Genomic DNA, 18587 nt, shown 5'->3' on the forward strand with positions numbered 1-18587 from the left:
GGAACTTCCGCCCGCGGCCAAGATGGCGGCGCGGCGGCGCCGTGCGCATGTGCGGGGCCCATGGCGAGACAAGGGGCCGAAGGCGCGCAGGGCCCGAGGCCGAGAGGTACCGGGGGCGGCCCGGGGGGGCCCCGCGGGGCGAAGCTCGCCGGGAACGGGACACCGCGACCCCGGGACGGCCCCGGCCGTGGGGAGGGAGCGGCCGCGCCCGCCGGGCCCGCGGGGTGGGGCGGGGGGGGGGGGGGGGCGGAGAGGGTGACCCCCCCCCCTCCCTCAGGCGCGCGCAGCGGGTTGTCACTGTCACCCCTCGGTGGTGTCCCCTCCCCCCGCCGTGTGTCGGTGTCAACCCCTCCCCTCCCCCCACTTTGTCACCGTTTCGGGTCTCGCCGCCCCCCCTCCCCCCCCCCGCTGTGGCAGTGTCGCCCACGCTGTGCCCCCCCGCCCCCTCCCCGTTTTGTCACCCCTTTTGTGTCCCCTCCCCTCTGGTGGCGCCCCCCGCCCCGTGGCTGTGTCCCCGTTCTGTCGCTGTCACCCCTTTGGTGTCCACCCCTCACTTTGTCACCCTCCCTCCTTCCGTGTCCGCCCCCGGGTCTGTCACCTCCCCCCCCCGCCTTGGTGTCACCCCCGCTCCGTTACTGTCACCCCCCCCTTGGTGTCACCCCCCCCTTTGTGTGTTCCCACTCTGTCACCCCCTTCCTGCTCTGTCACTGTCACCGCCCCTCCAGTTTTGTCACCCTCCCTTCCTGTACCCCCCCCCCCCCGCCTTGTGTCCCTCCCCTGGCTCTGTCACTGTCACCCCCCCCTCACGCGTGTCCCCACGGTCACTGTCACGCCCCTTGGTGTCCCCCCCCTTCTCTGTCACCCCAATAAACGACCCTCCCGCTGTGTCACTGTCTGTCCTCACTCTGTCCCCACCAGAGCCCCTCATTCATGTCCCCAAATCTGTCACCTCCCCCCCAGTGACCCCCAACTTGTCACCTCCCCCTCAGTGACCCCCAACTTGTCACCCCCCCCAGTGACCCCCAACTTGTCACCTCCCCCTCAGTGACCCCCACCTTGTCACCTCCCCCTCAGCGACCCCCACCTTGTCACACCCCGCTCAGCGACCCCCACCTTGTCACCTCCCCCCCAGTGACCCCCACCTTGTCACCTCCCCCCCAGTGACCCCCGACTTGTCACCTCCCCCTCAGTGACCCCCAACTTGTCACCTCCCCCCCAGTGACCCCCAACTTGTCACCTCCTCCAGTGTCCCCATTTCCCTCATCCTGGGGGAGGTGACAAGGGACACCCCCCAGGGAGGGGGGACACGGTGTCACTGCCACTGCTTGGGGTGTCCCCAGCCCAGGTGACACTGGGGACACTGAGGGTGTCCCCGCTGGGGGGAGGTTATGGCCAGCTTGGGGACCCCAAAGTGTCACACTGGGCCAGCTGGTGGGTTTGGGGACAAGTTGGGTGGGTTTGGGGACAAATTGTGTGGGTTTGGGGACAAATTGTGTGGGTTTGGGGACAAGTTGGGTGGGTTTGGGGACATGTCACCTGGAGTGGGGAAGTGGGGGGACACCTGGAAATGTGGCTGGTCACAGGTGTCCCTTGGCCAGTGGTCAGTTGTGGTGGCCGGTGGCTGGTCACAGTGGCCAGTGTCCCATCACGGTGGCACTTTGTGGTGGCCGGTGTCCCTTGTGGTGGCCAGTGGCCCATGCTGGTGGTCTGGTCAGGGTGGCCGGTGTCCCCTCCCAGTGTCTCCATCCCAGTGTCCCCATCCCAGTGTCCCCTCCTGATGTCCCCTCCCAGTGTCCCCATCCCAGTGTCCCCTCCCAGTGTCCCATCCCGGTGTCCCATCCCTGTGTCCCCATCCCTGTGTCCCCTCCCAGTGTCCCCTCCCGGTGTCCCCTCCTGATGTCCCATCCCAGTGTCCCCTCCCAGTGTCCCCATCCCAGTGTCCCCTCCCAGTGTCCCCTCCCTGTGTCCCATCCCTGTGTCCCATCCCGGTGTCCCATCCCTGTGTCCCATCCCGGTGTCCCCTCCCAGTGTCCCCATCCCAGTGTCCCCCATGTCCCTGTCCTGTCCCTGTTCCCATCCTTGTATTCCTGTGTCCCTGTCCCCACCCCTGTCCCTGTCCCCATCCCTGGGTCTCTGTCCCCATGTCCCTGTCCCCCTGTGTGTCTTTATCCCTGTATCCCTGTGTCCCCATGTCCCTGACCCCAGTGTCCCCAACCCCACTGTGCCCATGTCCCGGTGTCCCTGTACCCCCATATCCCTTGTCCCCATGTCCCAGTGTCCCCAACCCCACTGTGCCCGTGTCCCAGTGTCCCTGTACCCCCATATCCCAGTGTCCCCATGTCCCTGACCCCAGTGTCCCCATGTCCCTGACCCCAGTGTCCCCAACCCCATTGTGCCAGTGTCCTGGTGTCCCTGTACCCCCATATCCCTGTGTCCCCATGTCTCTGACCCCAGTGTCCCTATATCCTGGTGTCCCCATATCCCAGTGTCCCTGTATCCTGGTGTCCGTGTGTCCCTGTGTCCTGTTGTCCCCCTGTCCTGCTGTCCCTGTGTGCTGGCATCCCTGACCCTGCTGTCCCTCACCCCCATGTCCCCTGTGTCCCTTTGTCCCTAACCCCATTGTCTGCAGTGTCCCCATGTCCTGCTGTCCCTGTGTCCTGGTGTCCCTGACCTCACTGTGTTGCTGTCCCCATGTCCCTGACCCTGCTGTCCCTCTGTCCCTGTGTCCTCATGTCCCTGTGTCCCTGACCCTGCTGTCCCCCTGTCCCTTTGTCCCAATGTCCCTGACCCTGCTGTCGCTCTGTCCCCATGTCCCTGACCCACTGTCCCCCTGTCCCTCTATATCCCTGTTCCTCTGTACCCCTGTACCTCTGTCCCTCTGGTCCCTCTGTCCCTCTGTCCCTTTGTCCCCGTGTCCCTCTGTCCCCATGTCCCTGTCCCCCTGTCCCCCTGTCCCTCTGTCCCTTTGTCCCCATGTCTCTGACCCGCTGTCCCCCTGTCCCTCTGTTCATCTGTATTCCTGTCCCCATGTCCCCATGTCCCCCTGTCCCTCTGTCCCTCTGTCCCCATGTCCCTCTGTCCCCATGTCCCTCTGTCTCCATGTCCCCGTGTCCCCGCTGTCCCCATGTCCCTCTGTCCCTCTGTCCCCATGTCCCTCTGTCCCCATGTCCCTGTCCCTCTGTCCCCATGTCCCCATGTCCCTGTCCCTCTGTCCCCATGTCCCCATGTCCCTGTCCCTCTGTCCCCGTGTCCCCATGTCCCCATGTCCCCGTGTCCCCGTGTCCCCGTGTCCCTGACCCCGCTGTCCCCATGTCCCCATGTCCCCATGTCCCTCTGTCCCCATGTCCCCATGTCCCCATGTCCCTCTGTCCCTCTGTCCCCATGTCCCTCTGTCCCCATGTCCCCGTGTCCCCGTGTCCCCATGTCCCTGACCCCGCTGTCCCCATGTCCCTGTGTCCCCATGTCCCTCTGTCCCCCTGTCCCTCTGTCCCCATGTCCCCGTGTCCCTGTGTCCCCATGTCCCCATGTCCCTGACCCCGCTGTCCCCGTGTCCCCATGTCCCCATGTCCCCGTGTCCCCGTGTCCCCATGTCCCTGACCCCGCTGTCCCCATGTCCCCATGTCCCCGTGTCCCCGTGTCCCCATGTCCCCGTGTCCCCGTGTCCCCGTGTCCCCGTGTCCCTGACCCCGCTGTCCCCGCAGGGCTCTGAAAGCCGCGAGGCTCCTCCGCTCCCGCCCCGCTGATGCCCGAGGGAGCCGAGCCATGAAGGGGTGAGTGGGACCCCAAAACTCACCTGGGACCCCCAAACTCACCTGGGACCCCCAAAATCCAACCTGGCATCCCCAAAACTCACCTGGGACCCCAAAATCTGCTCTGGGACCCCTCAAAATCCAACCTGGCATCCCCAAAACTCACCTGGGACCCCAAAATCCAACCTGGGACCCCCAAAATCCAACCTGGCGTCCCCAAAACTCACCTGGGACCCCAAAATCCAACCTGGGACCCCAAAATCCAACCTGGCATCCCCAAAACTCACCTGGGACCCCAAAATCCAACCTGGGACCCCCAAAATCCAACCTGGCATCCCCAAAACTCACCTGGGACCCCAAAATCTGCTCTGGGACCCCCAAAATGACCCAGGACCCTCCAAAAGTGACCAGAGACCCCCCCCCTAAAATGGCCCCAGACCCCCAAAGCCACCCTAGGACACCCCAAATCCAATCTGGAACTCCCAAAATGGCTCCAGGACCCCTTAAACTGCCCCAGGACCCCCCCAAAATGCCCCAGGGGTGGGATACACGAGGGGTGGGTGATTTGGGGTTCGGGGGGGTTTGGGGGTTCAGGGACCCCCCCTCACTTTGGGGTTCCGCCACCCTCAGGCAGCAAAAAGCAGCCGAGACGGAGGAGGGGACAGTGCAGATCCAGGAAGGTGAGGGGGGGACCCTGAAATTGGGGGTCTGGGGGGGATCTGGGGAGGTTTTGGGGTCTTTTTGGGGGGTTTTGGGGGGGCTGTGATGGGATTATGGGGGGTTTTTTTTGGGAGGGTTTTGGGGTTTATGGGGGGGCTCTGGGGGGGTTTGGGGTATGTGGGGTGTCATGGGGTCTGTGGGGTGTTATGGGGGGGCTCTGGGGGGGTTCTGGGGGGGTTTGGGGTCTGTGGGGTGTTTTGGGGGTCTCTGGAGGGGTTCTGGGGGGGTTTGGGGTCTGTGGGGTGTCATGGGGGGGTTTGGAGGGGGTTTGGGGTCTGTGGGGTGTTATGGGGGGGCTCTGGGGGGTTTGGGGTCTGTGGGGTGACATGGGGGGGTTCTGGAGGGGTTCTGGGGGGTTTGGGGTCTGTGGGGTGTTATGGGGGGGCTCTGGGGGGGTTTGGGGTCTGTGGAGTGTTATGGGGTATGTGGGGTGTTATGGGGGAGGCTCTGGAGGGGTTCTGGGGGGGTTTGGGGTGTGTGGGGTGTCATGGGGGGCTCTGGGGGGGTTTGGGGGTGTTATGGGGTCTGTGGGGTGTCATGGGGGGACTCTGGAGGGGTTTGGGGTCTGTGGGGTGTCATGGGGGGGCTCTGGGGGGGCTCTGGGGGGGTTTGGGGTCTGTGGGGTGTCATGGGGGGGTTTGGAGGGGGTTTGGGGTCTGTGGGGTGTCATGGGGGGGCTCTGGAGGGGTTTGGGGTCTGTGGGGTGTCATGGGGGGGCTCTGCAGGGGTTCTGGGGGGGTTTGGGGTCTGTGGGGTGTCATGGGGGGCTGTGGGGGGATTTGGGGAGGTTTTGGGGTCTTTTTGGGGGGTTTTGAGGGGGCTGTGATGGGATTATGGGGTTTTTTTTGGGAGGGTTTTGGGGTTTATGGGGGGGCTCTGGGGGGTTTGGGGTATGTGGGGTGTCATGGGGTCTGTGGGGTGTTATGGGGGGGCTCTGGGGGGGTTCTGGGGGTGTCATGGGGTCTGTGGGGTGTCATGGGGGGTCTGTGGGGGGTTTTGGGGTCTGTGGGGTGTCATGGGGGGCTCTGGGGGGGTTTGGGGGGGGTTTGGGGTCTTTTTGGGGGGGCTGTGATGGGATTATGGGGTTTTTTTTTTGGAGGGTTTTGGGGTTTATGGGGGGGTTCAGGGGGGTTTGGGGTCTGTGGGGTGTCATGGGGGGGTTTGGAGGGGGTTTGGGGTCTGTGGGGTGTTATGGGGGGGCTCTGGGGGGTTTGGGGTCTGTGGGGTGTTATGGGGGGGCTCTGGGGGGGTTTGGGGGGGTTTGGGGTCTGTGGGGTGACATGGGGGGGTTCTGGAGGGGTTCTGGGGGGTTTGGGGTCTGTGGGGTGTCATGGGGGGGCTCTGGGGGGGTTTGGGGTCTGTGGGGTGTTATGGGGGGGCTCTGGAGGGGCTCTGGGGGGTTTGGGGTCTGTGGGGTGTCATGGGGGGCTCTGGGGGGCTCTGGGGGGTTTGGGGTCTGTGGGGTGTCATGGGGGGGCTCTGGGGTCTGTGGGGTCTGTGGGGTGTCATGGGGGGGCTCTGGGGGGGTTTGGGGGGGTTTGGGGTCTGTGGGGTGTTATGGGGTCTGTGGGGTGTCATGGGGGGGCTCTGGAGGGGTTCTGGGGGGGTTTGGGGTCTGTGGGGTGTTATGGGGTCTGTGGGGTGTCATGGGGGGGCTCTGGGGGGTTTGGGGTCTGTGGGGTGTCATGGGGGGGCTCTGGGGGGGTTTGGGGGGGTTTGGGGTCTGTGGGGTGTTATGGGGTCTGTGGGGTGTCATGGGGGGGCTCTGGAGGGGTTCTGGGGGGGTTTGGGGTCTGTGGGGTGTTATGGGGTCTGTGGGGTGTCATGGGGGGGCTCTGGGGGGGGTTTGGGGGGGTTTGGGGTCTGTGGGGTGTCATGGGGGGGCTCTGGGGGGGTTTGGGGTCTGTGGGGTCTGTGGGGTGTCATGGGGGGCTCTGGGGGGGTTCTGGGGGGGTTTTTGGGGGGTGTTTGGAGAATTTGGGGGGGCTATGAAGGGGTTGGGGGGAGGGGAATGCCCCCCTGCTGTGCTGCCCCCTCCCCAGTTCAGAATGATCCCTCCCCCCCAATTTGGGGCACCCCCTCCCCACTTTTAGTTCCCCCCCACCCCCTCCCAATTTTGGGGTGCTCCGCCCCCCCGATTTTGGGGTGCTCCCCCCCCCAGTTCGGGGTGTTCCCCCCAGTTTGGGGTGCTCCCTTCCCCCATTTTGGGGTGTTCCCCCAAGTTTGGGGTGCTCCCCCCAGTTTGGGGTGCTCCCCCCCCCATTTTGGGGTGCTCCCCCCATTTTGGGGTGTTCCCCCATTTTGGGGTGCTCCCCCTCCCAGTTCAGGGTGCTCCCCCCAGTTTGGGGTGCTCCCCCCCCCAGTTTGGGGTGCTGCACCCCCCAGTTTGGGGTGCTCCCCCTCCCAGTTCAGGGTGCTCCCCCCAGTTTGGGGTGCTCCCCCCAGTTTGGGGTGCTCCCCCCCCCATTTTGGGGTGCTCCCCCCAGTTCAGGGTGCTCCCCCCAGTATGGGGTGCTGCACCCCCCAGTTTGGGGTGCACCCCCCAGTTTGGGGTGCTCCCCCTCCCAGTTTGGGGTGCTCCCCCTCCCAGTTCAGGGTGCTCCCCCCAGTTTGGGGTGCACCCCCCAGTTTGGGGTGCTCCCCCCCCAGTTTGGGGTGCTCCCCCCAGTTTGGGGTGCTCCCCCTCCCAGTTTGGGGTGCTCCCCCCAGTTTGGGGTGTTCAACCCCCCCATTTTGGGGTGTTCCACCCCCCCAGTTTGGGGTGCTCCCCCCCCCAGTTCAGGGTGCTCCCCCCAGTTTGGGGTGCTCCCCCCCCATTTTGGGGTGCCCCTCCCCACTCGTGGCTGTCCCCAGGCTCGGTGGCCACCGGGGAGGACCCCACGAGCGTGGCCATCGCCAGCATCCAATCGGCCGCCACCTTCCCCGACCCCGGCGTCAAGTATGTGTTCAGGACCGAGGGCGGCGGCACACAGGTACCGCACCTGGGCACACCTGGGGACACCTGGGGACACCTGGGCACACCTGGGGACACCTGGGGCACACCTGGGCATACCTGGGGCACACCTGGGGCACATCTGGGGGCAGCTGGGGCACACCTGGGGACACCTGGGCACACCTGGGGACACCTGGGCACACCTGGGGGTACCTGGGCACACCTGGGGACACCTGGGGGCAGCTGGGGCACACCTGGGCACACCTGGGCACACCTGGGCACACCTGTGGACACCTGGGGACATCTGGGCACACCTGGGGACACCTGGGGACACCTGGGGACACCTGGGGACAGCTGGGGCACACCTGGGCACACCTGGGGCACACCTGGGGGCAGCTGGGGCACACCTGGGGACACCTGGAGTACACCAGGGCACACCTGGGCACACCTGGGGCACACCTGGGGCACACCTGGGCACACCTGGGGACACCTGGGGCACACCTGGGCACACCTGGGCACACCTGGGGCACACCTGGGGGCAGCTGGGGCACACCTGGGGACACCTGGAGTACACCAGGGCACACCTGGGGGCAGCTGGGGCACACCTGGGGACACCTGGAGTACACCTGGGGGCAGCTGGGGCACACCTGGGCACACCTGGAGCACACCTGGGGGCAGCTGGGGCACACCTGGGAACACCTGGCATACACCTGGGCACACCTGGGGGCAGCTGGAGTGCACCTGGGATACACCTGGATGCACCTGGGGTACACCTGGGCACACCTGGGGGCAGCTGGGGCACACCTGGGCACACCTGGGGGCAGCTGGGGCACACCTGGGCACACCTGGAGTACACCTGGGGGCAGCTGGGGCACACCTGGGCACTCCTGGGGGCAGCTGGAGTACACCTGGATGCACCTGGGGATACATGGGCACACCTGGGATACATCTGGAGGGCATCTGGGAACACCTGGACACAGCTGGGATATACCTGGACACACCTGGACACACTTGGGCACACCTGGGCACACCTGGAACACACCTGGACACACCTGGGATATACTTGGACACACCTGGGATACACCTGGCCACACCTGGGGCACACCTGGGATATACCTGGACATGCCTGGACACACCTGGGATACACCTGGGGTAACCCTGGGGGGCTTTGGTTCCACACCAAGAGCAGGTGTGACACACCTGGGGACACCTGTGGGACACTGTGGGGTGGCACACCTGTGGCAGGTGATGTTCCAGGTGGTGACACCAGGGCACTCAGGGGACACTGGGAATGGGTTTGGGGTCTCTGTCTCACCTGAGTGTCCCACCTGTCCCAGGTGAGGTTCTGGGTGATCCAGGTGGTGACACTGAGGGGTTTGGGGTCTCAGTCTCACCTGTCCCACCTGTCCCAGGTGATGTACCGGGTGATCCAGGTGGCTGACGGGCAGCTGGACGCGCAGACCGAGGGCACCAGCGCCATCAGCGGCTACCCAGCCACCCAGTCCATGACACAGGTGTGTCACCTGGCCACGCCCACTGCCACGCCCACAGTCCCCATCCCACCTGTGCCACACCCACAGTCCCCATCCCATCTGTGCCCCACCCAGTCCATGACAGGTGTGTCACCTGGCCACACCCACTGCCACACCCACTGTCCCCATCCCACCTGTGCCACACCCAGTCCATGACATAGGTGTGGCATCTGGCCACGCCCACTGCCACGCCCACTGTCCCCATCCCACCTGTGCCACACCCAATCCATGACACAGGTGTGTCACCTGGCCACGCCCACTGCCATGCCCACAGTCCCCATCCCACCTGTGCCGTGCCCACTGTCCCCATCCCACCTGTGCCATACCCAGTCCATGACACAGGTGTGGCACCTGGCCACGCCCACTGCCACACCCCCCCTTTGTCACCTGTGCCACACCCAATCCATGACACAGGTGTGGCACCTGGCCACGCCCACTCCCACACCCCCCTTTGTCACCTGTGCCACACCCAATCCATGACATAGGTGTGGCATCTGGCCACGCCTACTGCCACACCCCCATGTCTCACCTGTCCCCCCATGTCTCACCTGTCCCCTGGGTGTCTCACCTGTCCCTGGTGTCTCACCTGTCCCCTGTACCTCACCTGTCCCCCCTGGTGTCCCCCCCATGTCTCACCTGTCCCCGGTGTCTCACCTGTCTCACCTGTCCCCCCATGTCTCACCTGTCCCCTGTCCCTCACCTGTCCCCGGTGTCTCACCTGTCCCCCCCGGTGTCTCCCCCCATGTCTCACCTGTCCCCTGTCCCTCACCTGTCCCCTGTCCCTCACCTGTCCCCTGGTGTCTCACCTATCCCCGGTGTCTCACCTATCCCCGGTGTCTCACCTGTCCCCTGTCCCTCACCTGTCTCCTGTCCCTCACCTGTCCCCGGTGTCTCACCTGTCTCACCTGTCCCCGGTGTCTCACCTGTCCCCGGTGTCTCTCCTGTCTCACCTGTCCCTCACCTGTCCCCTGGGTGTCTCACCTGTCCCCTGGTGTCTCACCTGTCCCCTGTCCCTCACCTGTCCCCTGGTGTCTCACCTGTCCCCTGTCCCTCACCTGTCCCCGGTGTCTCACCTGTCCCCGGTGTCTCACCTGTCTCACCTGTCCCCGGTGTCTCTCCTGTCTCACCTGTCCCTCACCTGTCCCCTGGGTGTCTCACCTGTCCCCGGTGTCTCACCTGTCCCCTGTCCCTCACCTGTCCCCGGTGTCTCACCTGTCTCACCTGTCCCCGGTGTCTCACCTGTCCCCTGTCCCTCACCTGTCCCCTGTCCCTCACCTGTCCCCTGTCCCTCACCTGTCCCTGGTGTCTCACCTGTCCCCTGGGTGTCTCACCTGTCCCCTGTCCCTCACCTGTCCCCGGTGTCTCACCTGTCCCCTGGGTGTCTCACCTGTCCCCGGTGTCTCACCTGTCCCCGGTGTCTCACCTGTCCCCTGGGTGTCTCACCTGTCCCCTGTCCCTCACCTGTCCCCGGTGTCTCACCTGTCCCCTGTCCCTCACCTGTCCCCAGTGTCTCACCTGTCCCTTGTCCCTCACCTGTCCCCTGGCCCTCACCTGTCCCCTGGCCCTCACCTGTCCCCTGTCCCTCACCTGTCCCCCCGCGGCAGGCGGTGATCCAGGGCGCGTTCACGAGCGAGGACGCGGTGGATTCGGAGGCGGCGCCCAGCGAGACGCACTACACCTACTTCCCTGCGGCGGGCGTGGCCGACGGCGCCGCCGCCACCGCCGCCACCGCCGCCACCGCCGTGGTCACCACGCAGAGCTCCGAGGCGCTGCTGGGACAGCCCACGCCCACAGGTGAGCCCTGCTGGCACCTGGACAGGGTTTGGGGTCACCTGGTTGGGTTTGGGGACATCTGGTTGGGTTTGGGGTCACCTGGTTGGGTTTGGGGTCACCTGGACAGGGTTTGGGGTCATCTGGACAAGGTTCAGGGTCACCTGGATGGGGTTTGGGGACATCTGGTTGGGTTTTGGGTCACCTGGGTGGGTTTGTTGTCACCTGGGTGGGTTTGGGGTCATCTGGGTGGGTTTGGGGTCACCTGGACAAGGTTTGGGGTCACCTGGACAAGGTTTGGGGTCACCTGGTTGGGTTTGGGGTCATCTGGACAAGGTTTGGGGTCACCTGGTTGGGTTTGGGGTCACCTGGGTGGGTTTGTTGTCACCTGGTTGGGTTTGGGGTCATCTGGGTGGGTTTGGGGTCACCTGGGTGGGTTTGGGATCACCTGGATAAGGTTTGGGGTCACCTGGATAAGGTTTGGGGTCACCTGGATGGGGTTTGGGGTCATCTGGGTGGGTTTGGGGTCACCTTGGGTGGGTTTGGGGTCATCTGGAAGGGGTTTGGGGTCACCTGGAAAGGGTTAGGGTCACGTGGATGCAATTGGGGTCCCACCTGTGGGATTGGGGTCTCACCTGTGGGGTTTGGGGTCTCACCTGTGGGGTTTGGGGTCTCTCCTGTGGGGTTTGGGGTCCCACCTGTGGGGTTTGGGGTCTCTCCTGTGGGGTTTGGGGTCCCACCTGTGGGGTTTGGGGTCTCACCTGTGGGTTTGGGGTCTCACCTGTGGCTCTGGTCTCTCAGGGCAGTTTTTCGTGATGATGTCACCACAGGAGGTGCTCCCGGGGGGAGCCCAGCGCTCCATCGCCCCCCGCGCCCACCCCTACTCCCCGTGAGTACCTGGGGACACCTGGGGGTACCTGGGATACACCTGGGGACACCTGGGATACACCTGGGATACACCTGAGGGTACCTGGGGGTACCTGGGGACACCTGGGGACACCTGGGATACACCTGGGATACACCTGAGGGTACCTGGATACACCTGGGATACACCTGAGGGTACCAGGGCACACTGGGGTTACACCTGGGGGCACCTGAGATACACCTGGGGCATACCAGAGGTACACTCAGACATACCTGTGCCCACCTGTGCCCACCTGTTCCCTCGTGTTCTCACCTGTTCTCATGTGTTCTCACCTGTTCCCTCCTGTATCCACCTGTTCTCACCTGTTCCCTTCTGTATCCACCTGTTCTCACCTGTTCCCACCTGTTCCCACCTGTTCTCACCTGTTCCCACCTGTTCTCACCTGTTCCCACCTGTTCTCACCTGTTCCCACCTGTTCCCACCTGTTCCCTCCTGTTCTCACCTGTTCTCACCTGTTCCCTCCTGTTCCCTCCTGTTCCCACCTGTTCTCACCTGTTCCCACCTGTTCCCACCTGTTCCCTCCTGTTCCCACCTGTTCCCACCTGTTCTCACCTGTTCCCTCCTGTTCCCACCTGTTCTCACCTGTTCCCACCTGTTCCCACCTGTTCTCACCTGTTCCCACCTGTTCTCACCTGTTCCCACCTGTTCCCACCTGTTCTCTCCTGTTCCCACCTATTCCCACCTGTTCTCACCTGTTCTCACCTGTTCCCCCCTGTTCTCACCTGTTCCCACCTGTTCCCACCTGTTCTCACCTGTTCTCACCTGTTCTCACCTGTTCCCACCTGTTCTCACCTGTTCTCACCTGTTCTCACCTGTTCCCTCCTGTTCTCACCTGTTCTCACCTGTTCCCATCTGTTCCCACCTGTTCCCGCCTGTTCTCACCTGTTCTCACCTGTTCTCACCTGTTCTCACCTGTTCTCACCTGTTCCCACCTGTTCCCACCTGTTCTCACCTGTTCCCACCTGTTCTCACCTGTTCCCTCCTGTTCTCACCTGTTCTCACCTGTTCTCACCTGTTCCCCCCCGCAGGAAGTCGGAGGCTCCCCGAGCCACGCGGGACGAGAAGCGCCGGGCACAGCACAATGAAGGTACCGGGGCCGATCCCGATCCCGATCCGGGGTCATCCCAATCCCCCAATCCCCCCATTCCCCATCCCCCAATCCCCATTCCCACGGGAATTCCCATTCCCAATCCCCCATTCCCACTGGGAATTCCTGTTCCCGTTCCCCATTCCCACGGGAATTCCCGTTCCCAATCCCCCATTCCCACGGGAATTCCCGCTCCCAATCCCCCATTTCCAATCCCCATTCCCACGGGAATTCCCATTCCCATCCCCCATTCCCACTGGGAATTCCCAATCCCCCAATCCCCCATTCCCCATCCCCCAATCCCCATTCCCACTGGGAATTCCCATTCCCATCCCCCATTCCCACGGGAATTCCCATTCCCAATCCCCCATTCCCACGGGAATTCCCATTCCCATCCCCCATTCCCACTGGGCATTCCAATCTCCCATTCCCACTGGGAATTCCCAATCCCCCATTCCCACTGGGAATTCCTGTTCCAAATCCCCCATTCCCATGGGAATTCCCGTTCCCCATTCCCATGGGAATTCCCAATCCCCCATTCCCGTTCCCCATTCCCACAGGAATTCCCATTTCCCAATCCCCCATTCCCACGGGAATTCCCGTTCCCATCTCCCATTCCCACGGGAATTCCCATCTCCCATTCCCACGGGAATTCCCGCTCCCCATTCCCACGGGAATTCCCGTTCCCAATCCCCCATTCCCACGGGAATTCCCGCTCCCAATCCCCCATTCCCATCCCCCATTCCCACGGGAATTCCCGTTCCCAATCCCCCATTCCCACGGGAATTCCCGTTCCCAATCCCCCATTCCCACGGGAATTCCCGTTCCCCATTCCCCTGGGAATTCCCGTTCCCCATTCCCACGGGAATTCCCCTTCCCCATTCCCACGGGAATTCCCGTTCCCCATTCCCACGGGAATTCCCGCTCCCAATCCCCCATTTCCATGGGAATTCCCATTCCCATCCCCCATTCCCACGGCAATTCCCGTTCCCCATTCCCACGGGAATTCCCAATCCCCCATTCCCACGGGAATTCCCCTTCCCCATTCCCACGGGAATTCCCGTTCCCCATTTCCCCGGGAATTCCTGCTCCCAATCCCCCATTCCCATGGGAATTCCCGTTCCCCATTCCCACGGAATTCCCAATCCCCATTCCCACGGGAATTCCCATTCACAATCCCCCATTCCCATCCCCCATTCCCCCAGGAATTCCCGTTCCCCATTCCCACGGAATTCCCAATCCCCATTCCCACGGGAATTCCCATTCACAATCCCCCATTCCCATTCCCCATTCCCCTGGGAATTCCCGTTCCCCATTCCCCAGGGAATTCCCGTTCCCAATTCCCCATTCCCACTGGGAATTCCCGTTCCCCATTCCCCCGGGAATTCCCGTTCCCCATTCCCCCGGGAATTCCTGCTCCCAATCCCCCATTCCCCTGGGAATTCCCGTTCCCCATTCCCACGGGAATTCCCGTTCCCATTCCCCATTCCCACGGGAATTCCCGTCCCCCATTCCCCCGGAATTCCCGCTCCCAATCCCCCATTTCCATGGGAATTCCCGTTCCCCATTCCCACGGGAATTCCCGCTCCCAATCCCCCATTCCCATGGGAATTCCCGTTCCCATTCCCCATTCCCACGGGAATTCCTGCTCCCAATCCCCCATTCCCACGGGAATTCCCGTTCCCATTCCCCATTCCCACGGGAATTCTCATCCCCCATTCCCACGGAATTCCCGCTCCCAATCCCCATTCCCACGGGAATTCCCGTTCCCATTTCCCATTCCCACGGAATTCCCTCTCCCAGTGGAGCGCCGGCGCCGGGACAAGATCAACAACTGGATCGTGCAGCTGTCCAAGATCATCCCCGACTGCTCCATGGAAAACACCAAATCCGGACAGGTCCCAGCCCTCCCCTCCCCCCCCGTCACGGATTCGGGATTTGGGGATCCCCGAATTCCCGAGCTGACCCCGGAATCCCGGAATTCCCAGAGCAAGGGCGGGATCCTGTCCAAGGCCTGCGATTACATCCAGGAGCTGCGGCAGAGCAACCTGCGGCTGAGCGAGGAGCTGCAGGGCCTGGACCAGCTGCAGATGGACAACGAGGTCCTGCGCCAGCAGGTGGGACTGGGAGCACTGGGATGGGACTGGGATGGGACTGGGAGCACTGGGAGCACTGGGATGGGACTGGGGACACTGGGAGCACTGGGATGGGACTGGGATGGGACTGGGAACACTGGGATGGGACTGGGATGGGACTGGGAACACTGGGATGGGACTGGGATGGGACTGGGGACACTGGGATGGGACTGGGGACACTGGGAGCACTGGGATGGGACTGGGATGGGACTGGGAACACTGGGATGGGACTGGGATGGGACTGGGAGCACTGGGATGGGACTGGGAATGGGACTGGGGACACTGGGATGGGACTGGGGACACTGGGATGGCACTGGGAGCACTGGGAGCACTGGGAGCACTGGGAATGGGGCTGGGATGGGACTGGGGACACTGGGATGGGACTGGGGACACTGGGATGGGACTGGGGACACTGGGATGGGATTGGGAGCACTGGGATGGAACTGTGATGGGATTGGGATGGGACTGGGGACACTGGGATGGGATTGGGGACACTGGGATGGCACTGGGAGCACTGGGATGGGACTGGGGACACTGGGATGGGATTGGGATCGATGGGATTGGGGCTGGACCAGCTGCAGATGGACAACGAGGTCCTGCGCCAGCAGGTGGGACTGGGAGCACTGGGATGGGACTGGGGACACTGGGAGCACTGGGAATGGGACTGGGATGGGACTGGGAGCACTGGGAGCACTGGGATGGGACTGGGAGCACTGGGAGCACTGGGATGGGACTGGGAGCACTGGGATGGGACTGGGGACATTGGGGTGGGACTGGGAGCACTGGGAATGGGACTGGGAGCACTGGGATGGGACTGGGGACACTGGGATGGGACTGGGGACATTGGGGTGGGACTGGGAGCACTGGGAATGGGACTGGGAGCACTGGGATGGGACTGGGGACATTGGGATGGGGTTGGGGACACTGGGATGGGACTGGGATCATTGGGATGGGACTGGGAGCACTGGGATGGGACTGGGATGGGACTGGGATCGTTGGGATGGGACTGGGGACACGGGGATGGGACTGGGAGCACTGGGGACACTGGGATGGGACTGGGATCGTTGGGATGGGACTGGGAGCACTGGGATGGGATTGGGGACACTGGGATGGGACTGGGGACACTGGGATGGGATTGGGGACACTGGGATGGGACTGGGAGCACTGGGATGGGACTGGGAGCACTGGGATGGGACTGGGGACACTGGGATGGGATTGGGGACACTGGGATGGGACTGGGATCGTTGGGATGGGATTGGGAGCACTGGGAGCACTGGGGGGGGATTTGGGGTCCTGGGGGATATTTTGGGATCCCTGGGGGTGTCTGACCCCCCAAAACCCCCCCGGGACCCCCCCCCAACCCCCCCGGGACCCCCCAAACCCCCCCAGGACCCCCCAAATTGAGGCAGAGGAGCTGGAGAACAAGAACCTGCTGCTGTGGCTTTGGGTTACTGGGAGCACTGGGCTGTACTGGGAATGTACCAGGGAGGTGTTTTGGGGTCCCGGGGGATATTTTGGGGTGTCTGACCCCCCCAAAACCCCCTCGGGACCCCCCAAATTCAGGTGGAGGAGCTGAAGAACAAGAACCTGCTGCTGCGGGCGCAGCTGCGCCAGCACGGGCTGGAGATCGTCATCAAAAACGACACCCACTGACCCCAAAACCCCCCCGGGACCCCCCAAAACCCCCCCCAAATCCACCCCCCGCACCCCAACCCCCCCCCGGGACCCCCAACCCCACCCAGGGACCCCCAAAACCCCCCCAAATTCACCCCAAAACCTCCCCCACCCCTCGGAATCTCCCCCTTCTCCCCCTCCCCCACCCCGCACTCGGTTCTGCCCCTCCCCCACCCAATCATGACCGTGTGACCCCTCCCCCACCCCCTCCCGCGTGGTCTCGGGGGGCTCCGAGACCCCCCCCCCCCATTCACCCCCAAAATCCCCCAAATTCCCCCCAAAATCCCTTCAAATGTCTCTCCCCTCCCCCACCCCAAAATTCACCCCCCACGCTCTCGGCCCGGTGGGCCCCTCCCCCACCCCCAAAATTTTGGGACCCCTCCCCCTCCCCCCCCCCTTAAAATTTGGGACACACCCCCCCCCCCCCCCCAAAAAAAAAAAAAAGGGGATTTGGGGTCTCCCCTCCCCTCCCCCCGCGGGGTTTTGGGGTTGGGGGAGGGGGTTTGGGGGGGGGTTGGGACCCTCACGCCCCTCCCCCACCCTCCCTTTTTACCCCTCCCCCACCCCTCCCCCCCCATCCCCCCCCCCCGCGGGGTTTTGGGAAATTTTTTTTTTTTTTTTTTTTTTTTTTTAAAACTCTCGGAATTGCAAAAAACAAAAAACAAAAAAAAAAAAAACCAAAAACCACAAAAATTCCAAGGAAAAAAAAAAAAAAAAAAAAGCGGAAAAGAAATAAAAATAGGGATTTGTTTTTTTTAGGTCCTCCAGGTTTTTCCCAACCCCCCCCTCCCCCAATCCACGAGGGATCCCCGAAATTCCTCTGGATCCATCCAGGGAAAACCCAAAATTCTCCCAGATTTATTCAGGGATCCTGAAAAAATTCCTGATTTTATCCAAAAAACCCCAAAATTGCCAAGAATTCCCCCAAAAAGACCCCAAAATTCTCCCAAATTCGTTCAGGAATCCTAAAAATATCCAGATTTTATCCAGGAACCCCAAAACTGCCAAGAATTCCCCCAAAATTCCCCCCAAATTCTCATTAATTCATTCAGGGACCCTTAAAAAATTCCTGATTTTATCCAAAAAACCCCAAAACTTCCAAGAATTCCCCCAAAATTCCCCCCAAATTCTCACAAATTCTTTCAGGGATCCTAAAAAATTCCAGATTTTATCCAAAAAACCCCAAAACTTCCAAGAATTCCCCCAAAATTCCCCCCAAATTCTCACAAATTCGTTCAGGGATCTTAAAAAAAAATCCTGATTTATCCAGGAACCCCAAAATTGCCAAGAATTCCCCCAAAATTCCCCCCAAATTCTCCCAAATTCATTCAGAAATCCTAAAAAAATTCCTGATTTTATCCAAAAAACCCCAAAACCTCCAAGAATTCCCTCAAAAAGACCCCAAAATTCTCCCAAATTCATTCAGGGACCCTTAAAAAATTCCTGATTTTATCCAAAAACCCCAAAACCTCCAAGAATTCCCCCAAAAAGGCCCCAAAATTCGCACAAATTCGTTCAGGGATCTTAAAAAAAATCCTGATTTATCCAGGAACCCCAAAACCTCCAAGAATTCCCCCAAAAAGACCCCAAAATTCTCATAAATTCATTCAGAAATCCTAAAAAAATTTCTGATTTTATCCAAAAACCCCAAAATTGCCAGGAATTCCCTCAAAATTCTCCCGAATTCATTCAGGAATCCTAAAAAAATTCCTGATTTTATCCAGAAACCCCAAAACTTCCAAGAATTCTCCCAAAATTCCCCCCAAATTCTCACAAATTCGTTCAGGGATCTTAAAAAAAATCCTGATTTATCCAGAAACCCCAAAATTGCCAAGAATTCCCCCAAAAAGACCCCAAAATTCTCATTAATTCATTCAGGGACCCTTAAAAAATTCCTGATTTTATCCAAAAAACCCCAAAATTGCCAGGAATTCCCTCAAAATTCTCCCAAATTCGTTCAGGAATCCTAAAAAAATTCCTGATTTTATCCAGAAACCCCAAAACTTCCAAGAATTCCCCCCAAAAGACCCCAAAATTCTCATTAATTCATTCAGAAATCCTAA

General features: G+C 61.6%; 1 protein-coding gene across 1 annotated transcript; it reads left to right on the forward strand.

Moving 5' to 3' along the window:
* Position 1: 1 nt before the first annotated feature.
* USF1 (upstream transcription factor 1) lies at positions 2-17277 on the forward strand. Its single transcript, XM_086866351.1, has 11 exons — positions 2-106; positions 3702-3770; positions 4380-4429; positions 7323-7441; positions 8814-8915; positions 10538-10727; positions 11505-11592; positions 12657-12715; positions 14519-14613; positions 14704-14832; positions 16414-17277. Exons 1-11 carry the CDS (start codon positions 48-50, stop codon positions 16501-16503), a joined length of 1050 nt encoding a protein of 349 aa, XP_086722477.1. The 5' UTR covers positions 2-47; the 3' UTR covers positions 16504-17277.
* Positions 17278-18587: the final 1310 nt, after the last annotated feature.

The sequence above is a fragment of the Cyanistes caeruleus genome, chromosome 30 (genome assembly GCF_971803275.1).
Source record: "Cyanistes caeruleus chromosome 30, bCyaCae1.hap1.1, whole genome shotgun sequence".
Lineage (NCBI taxonomy): Eukaryota > Metazoa > Chordata > Aves > Passeriformes > Paridae > Cyanistes > Cyanistes caeruleus.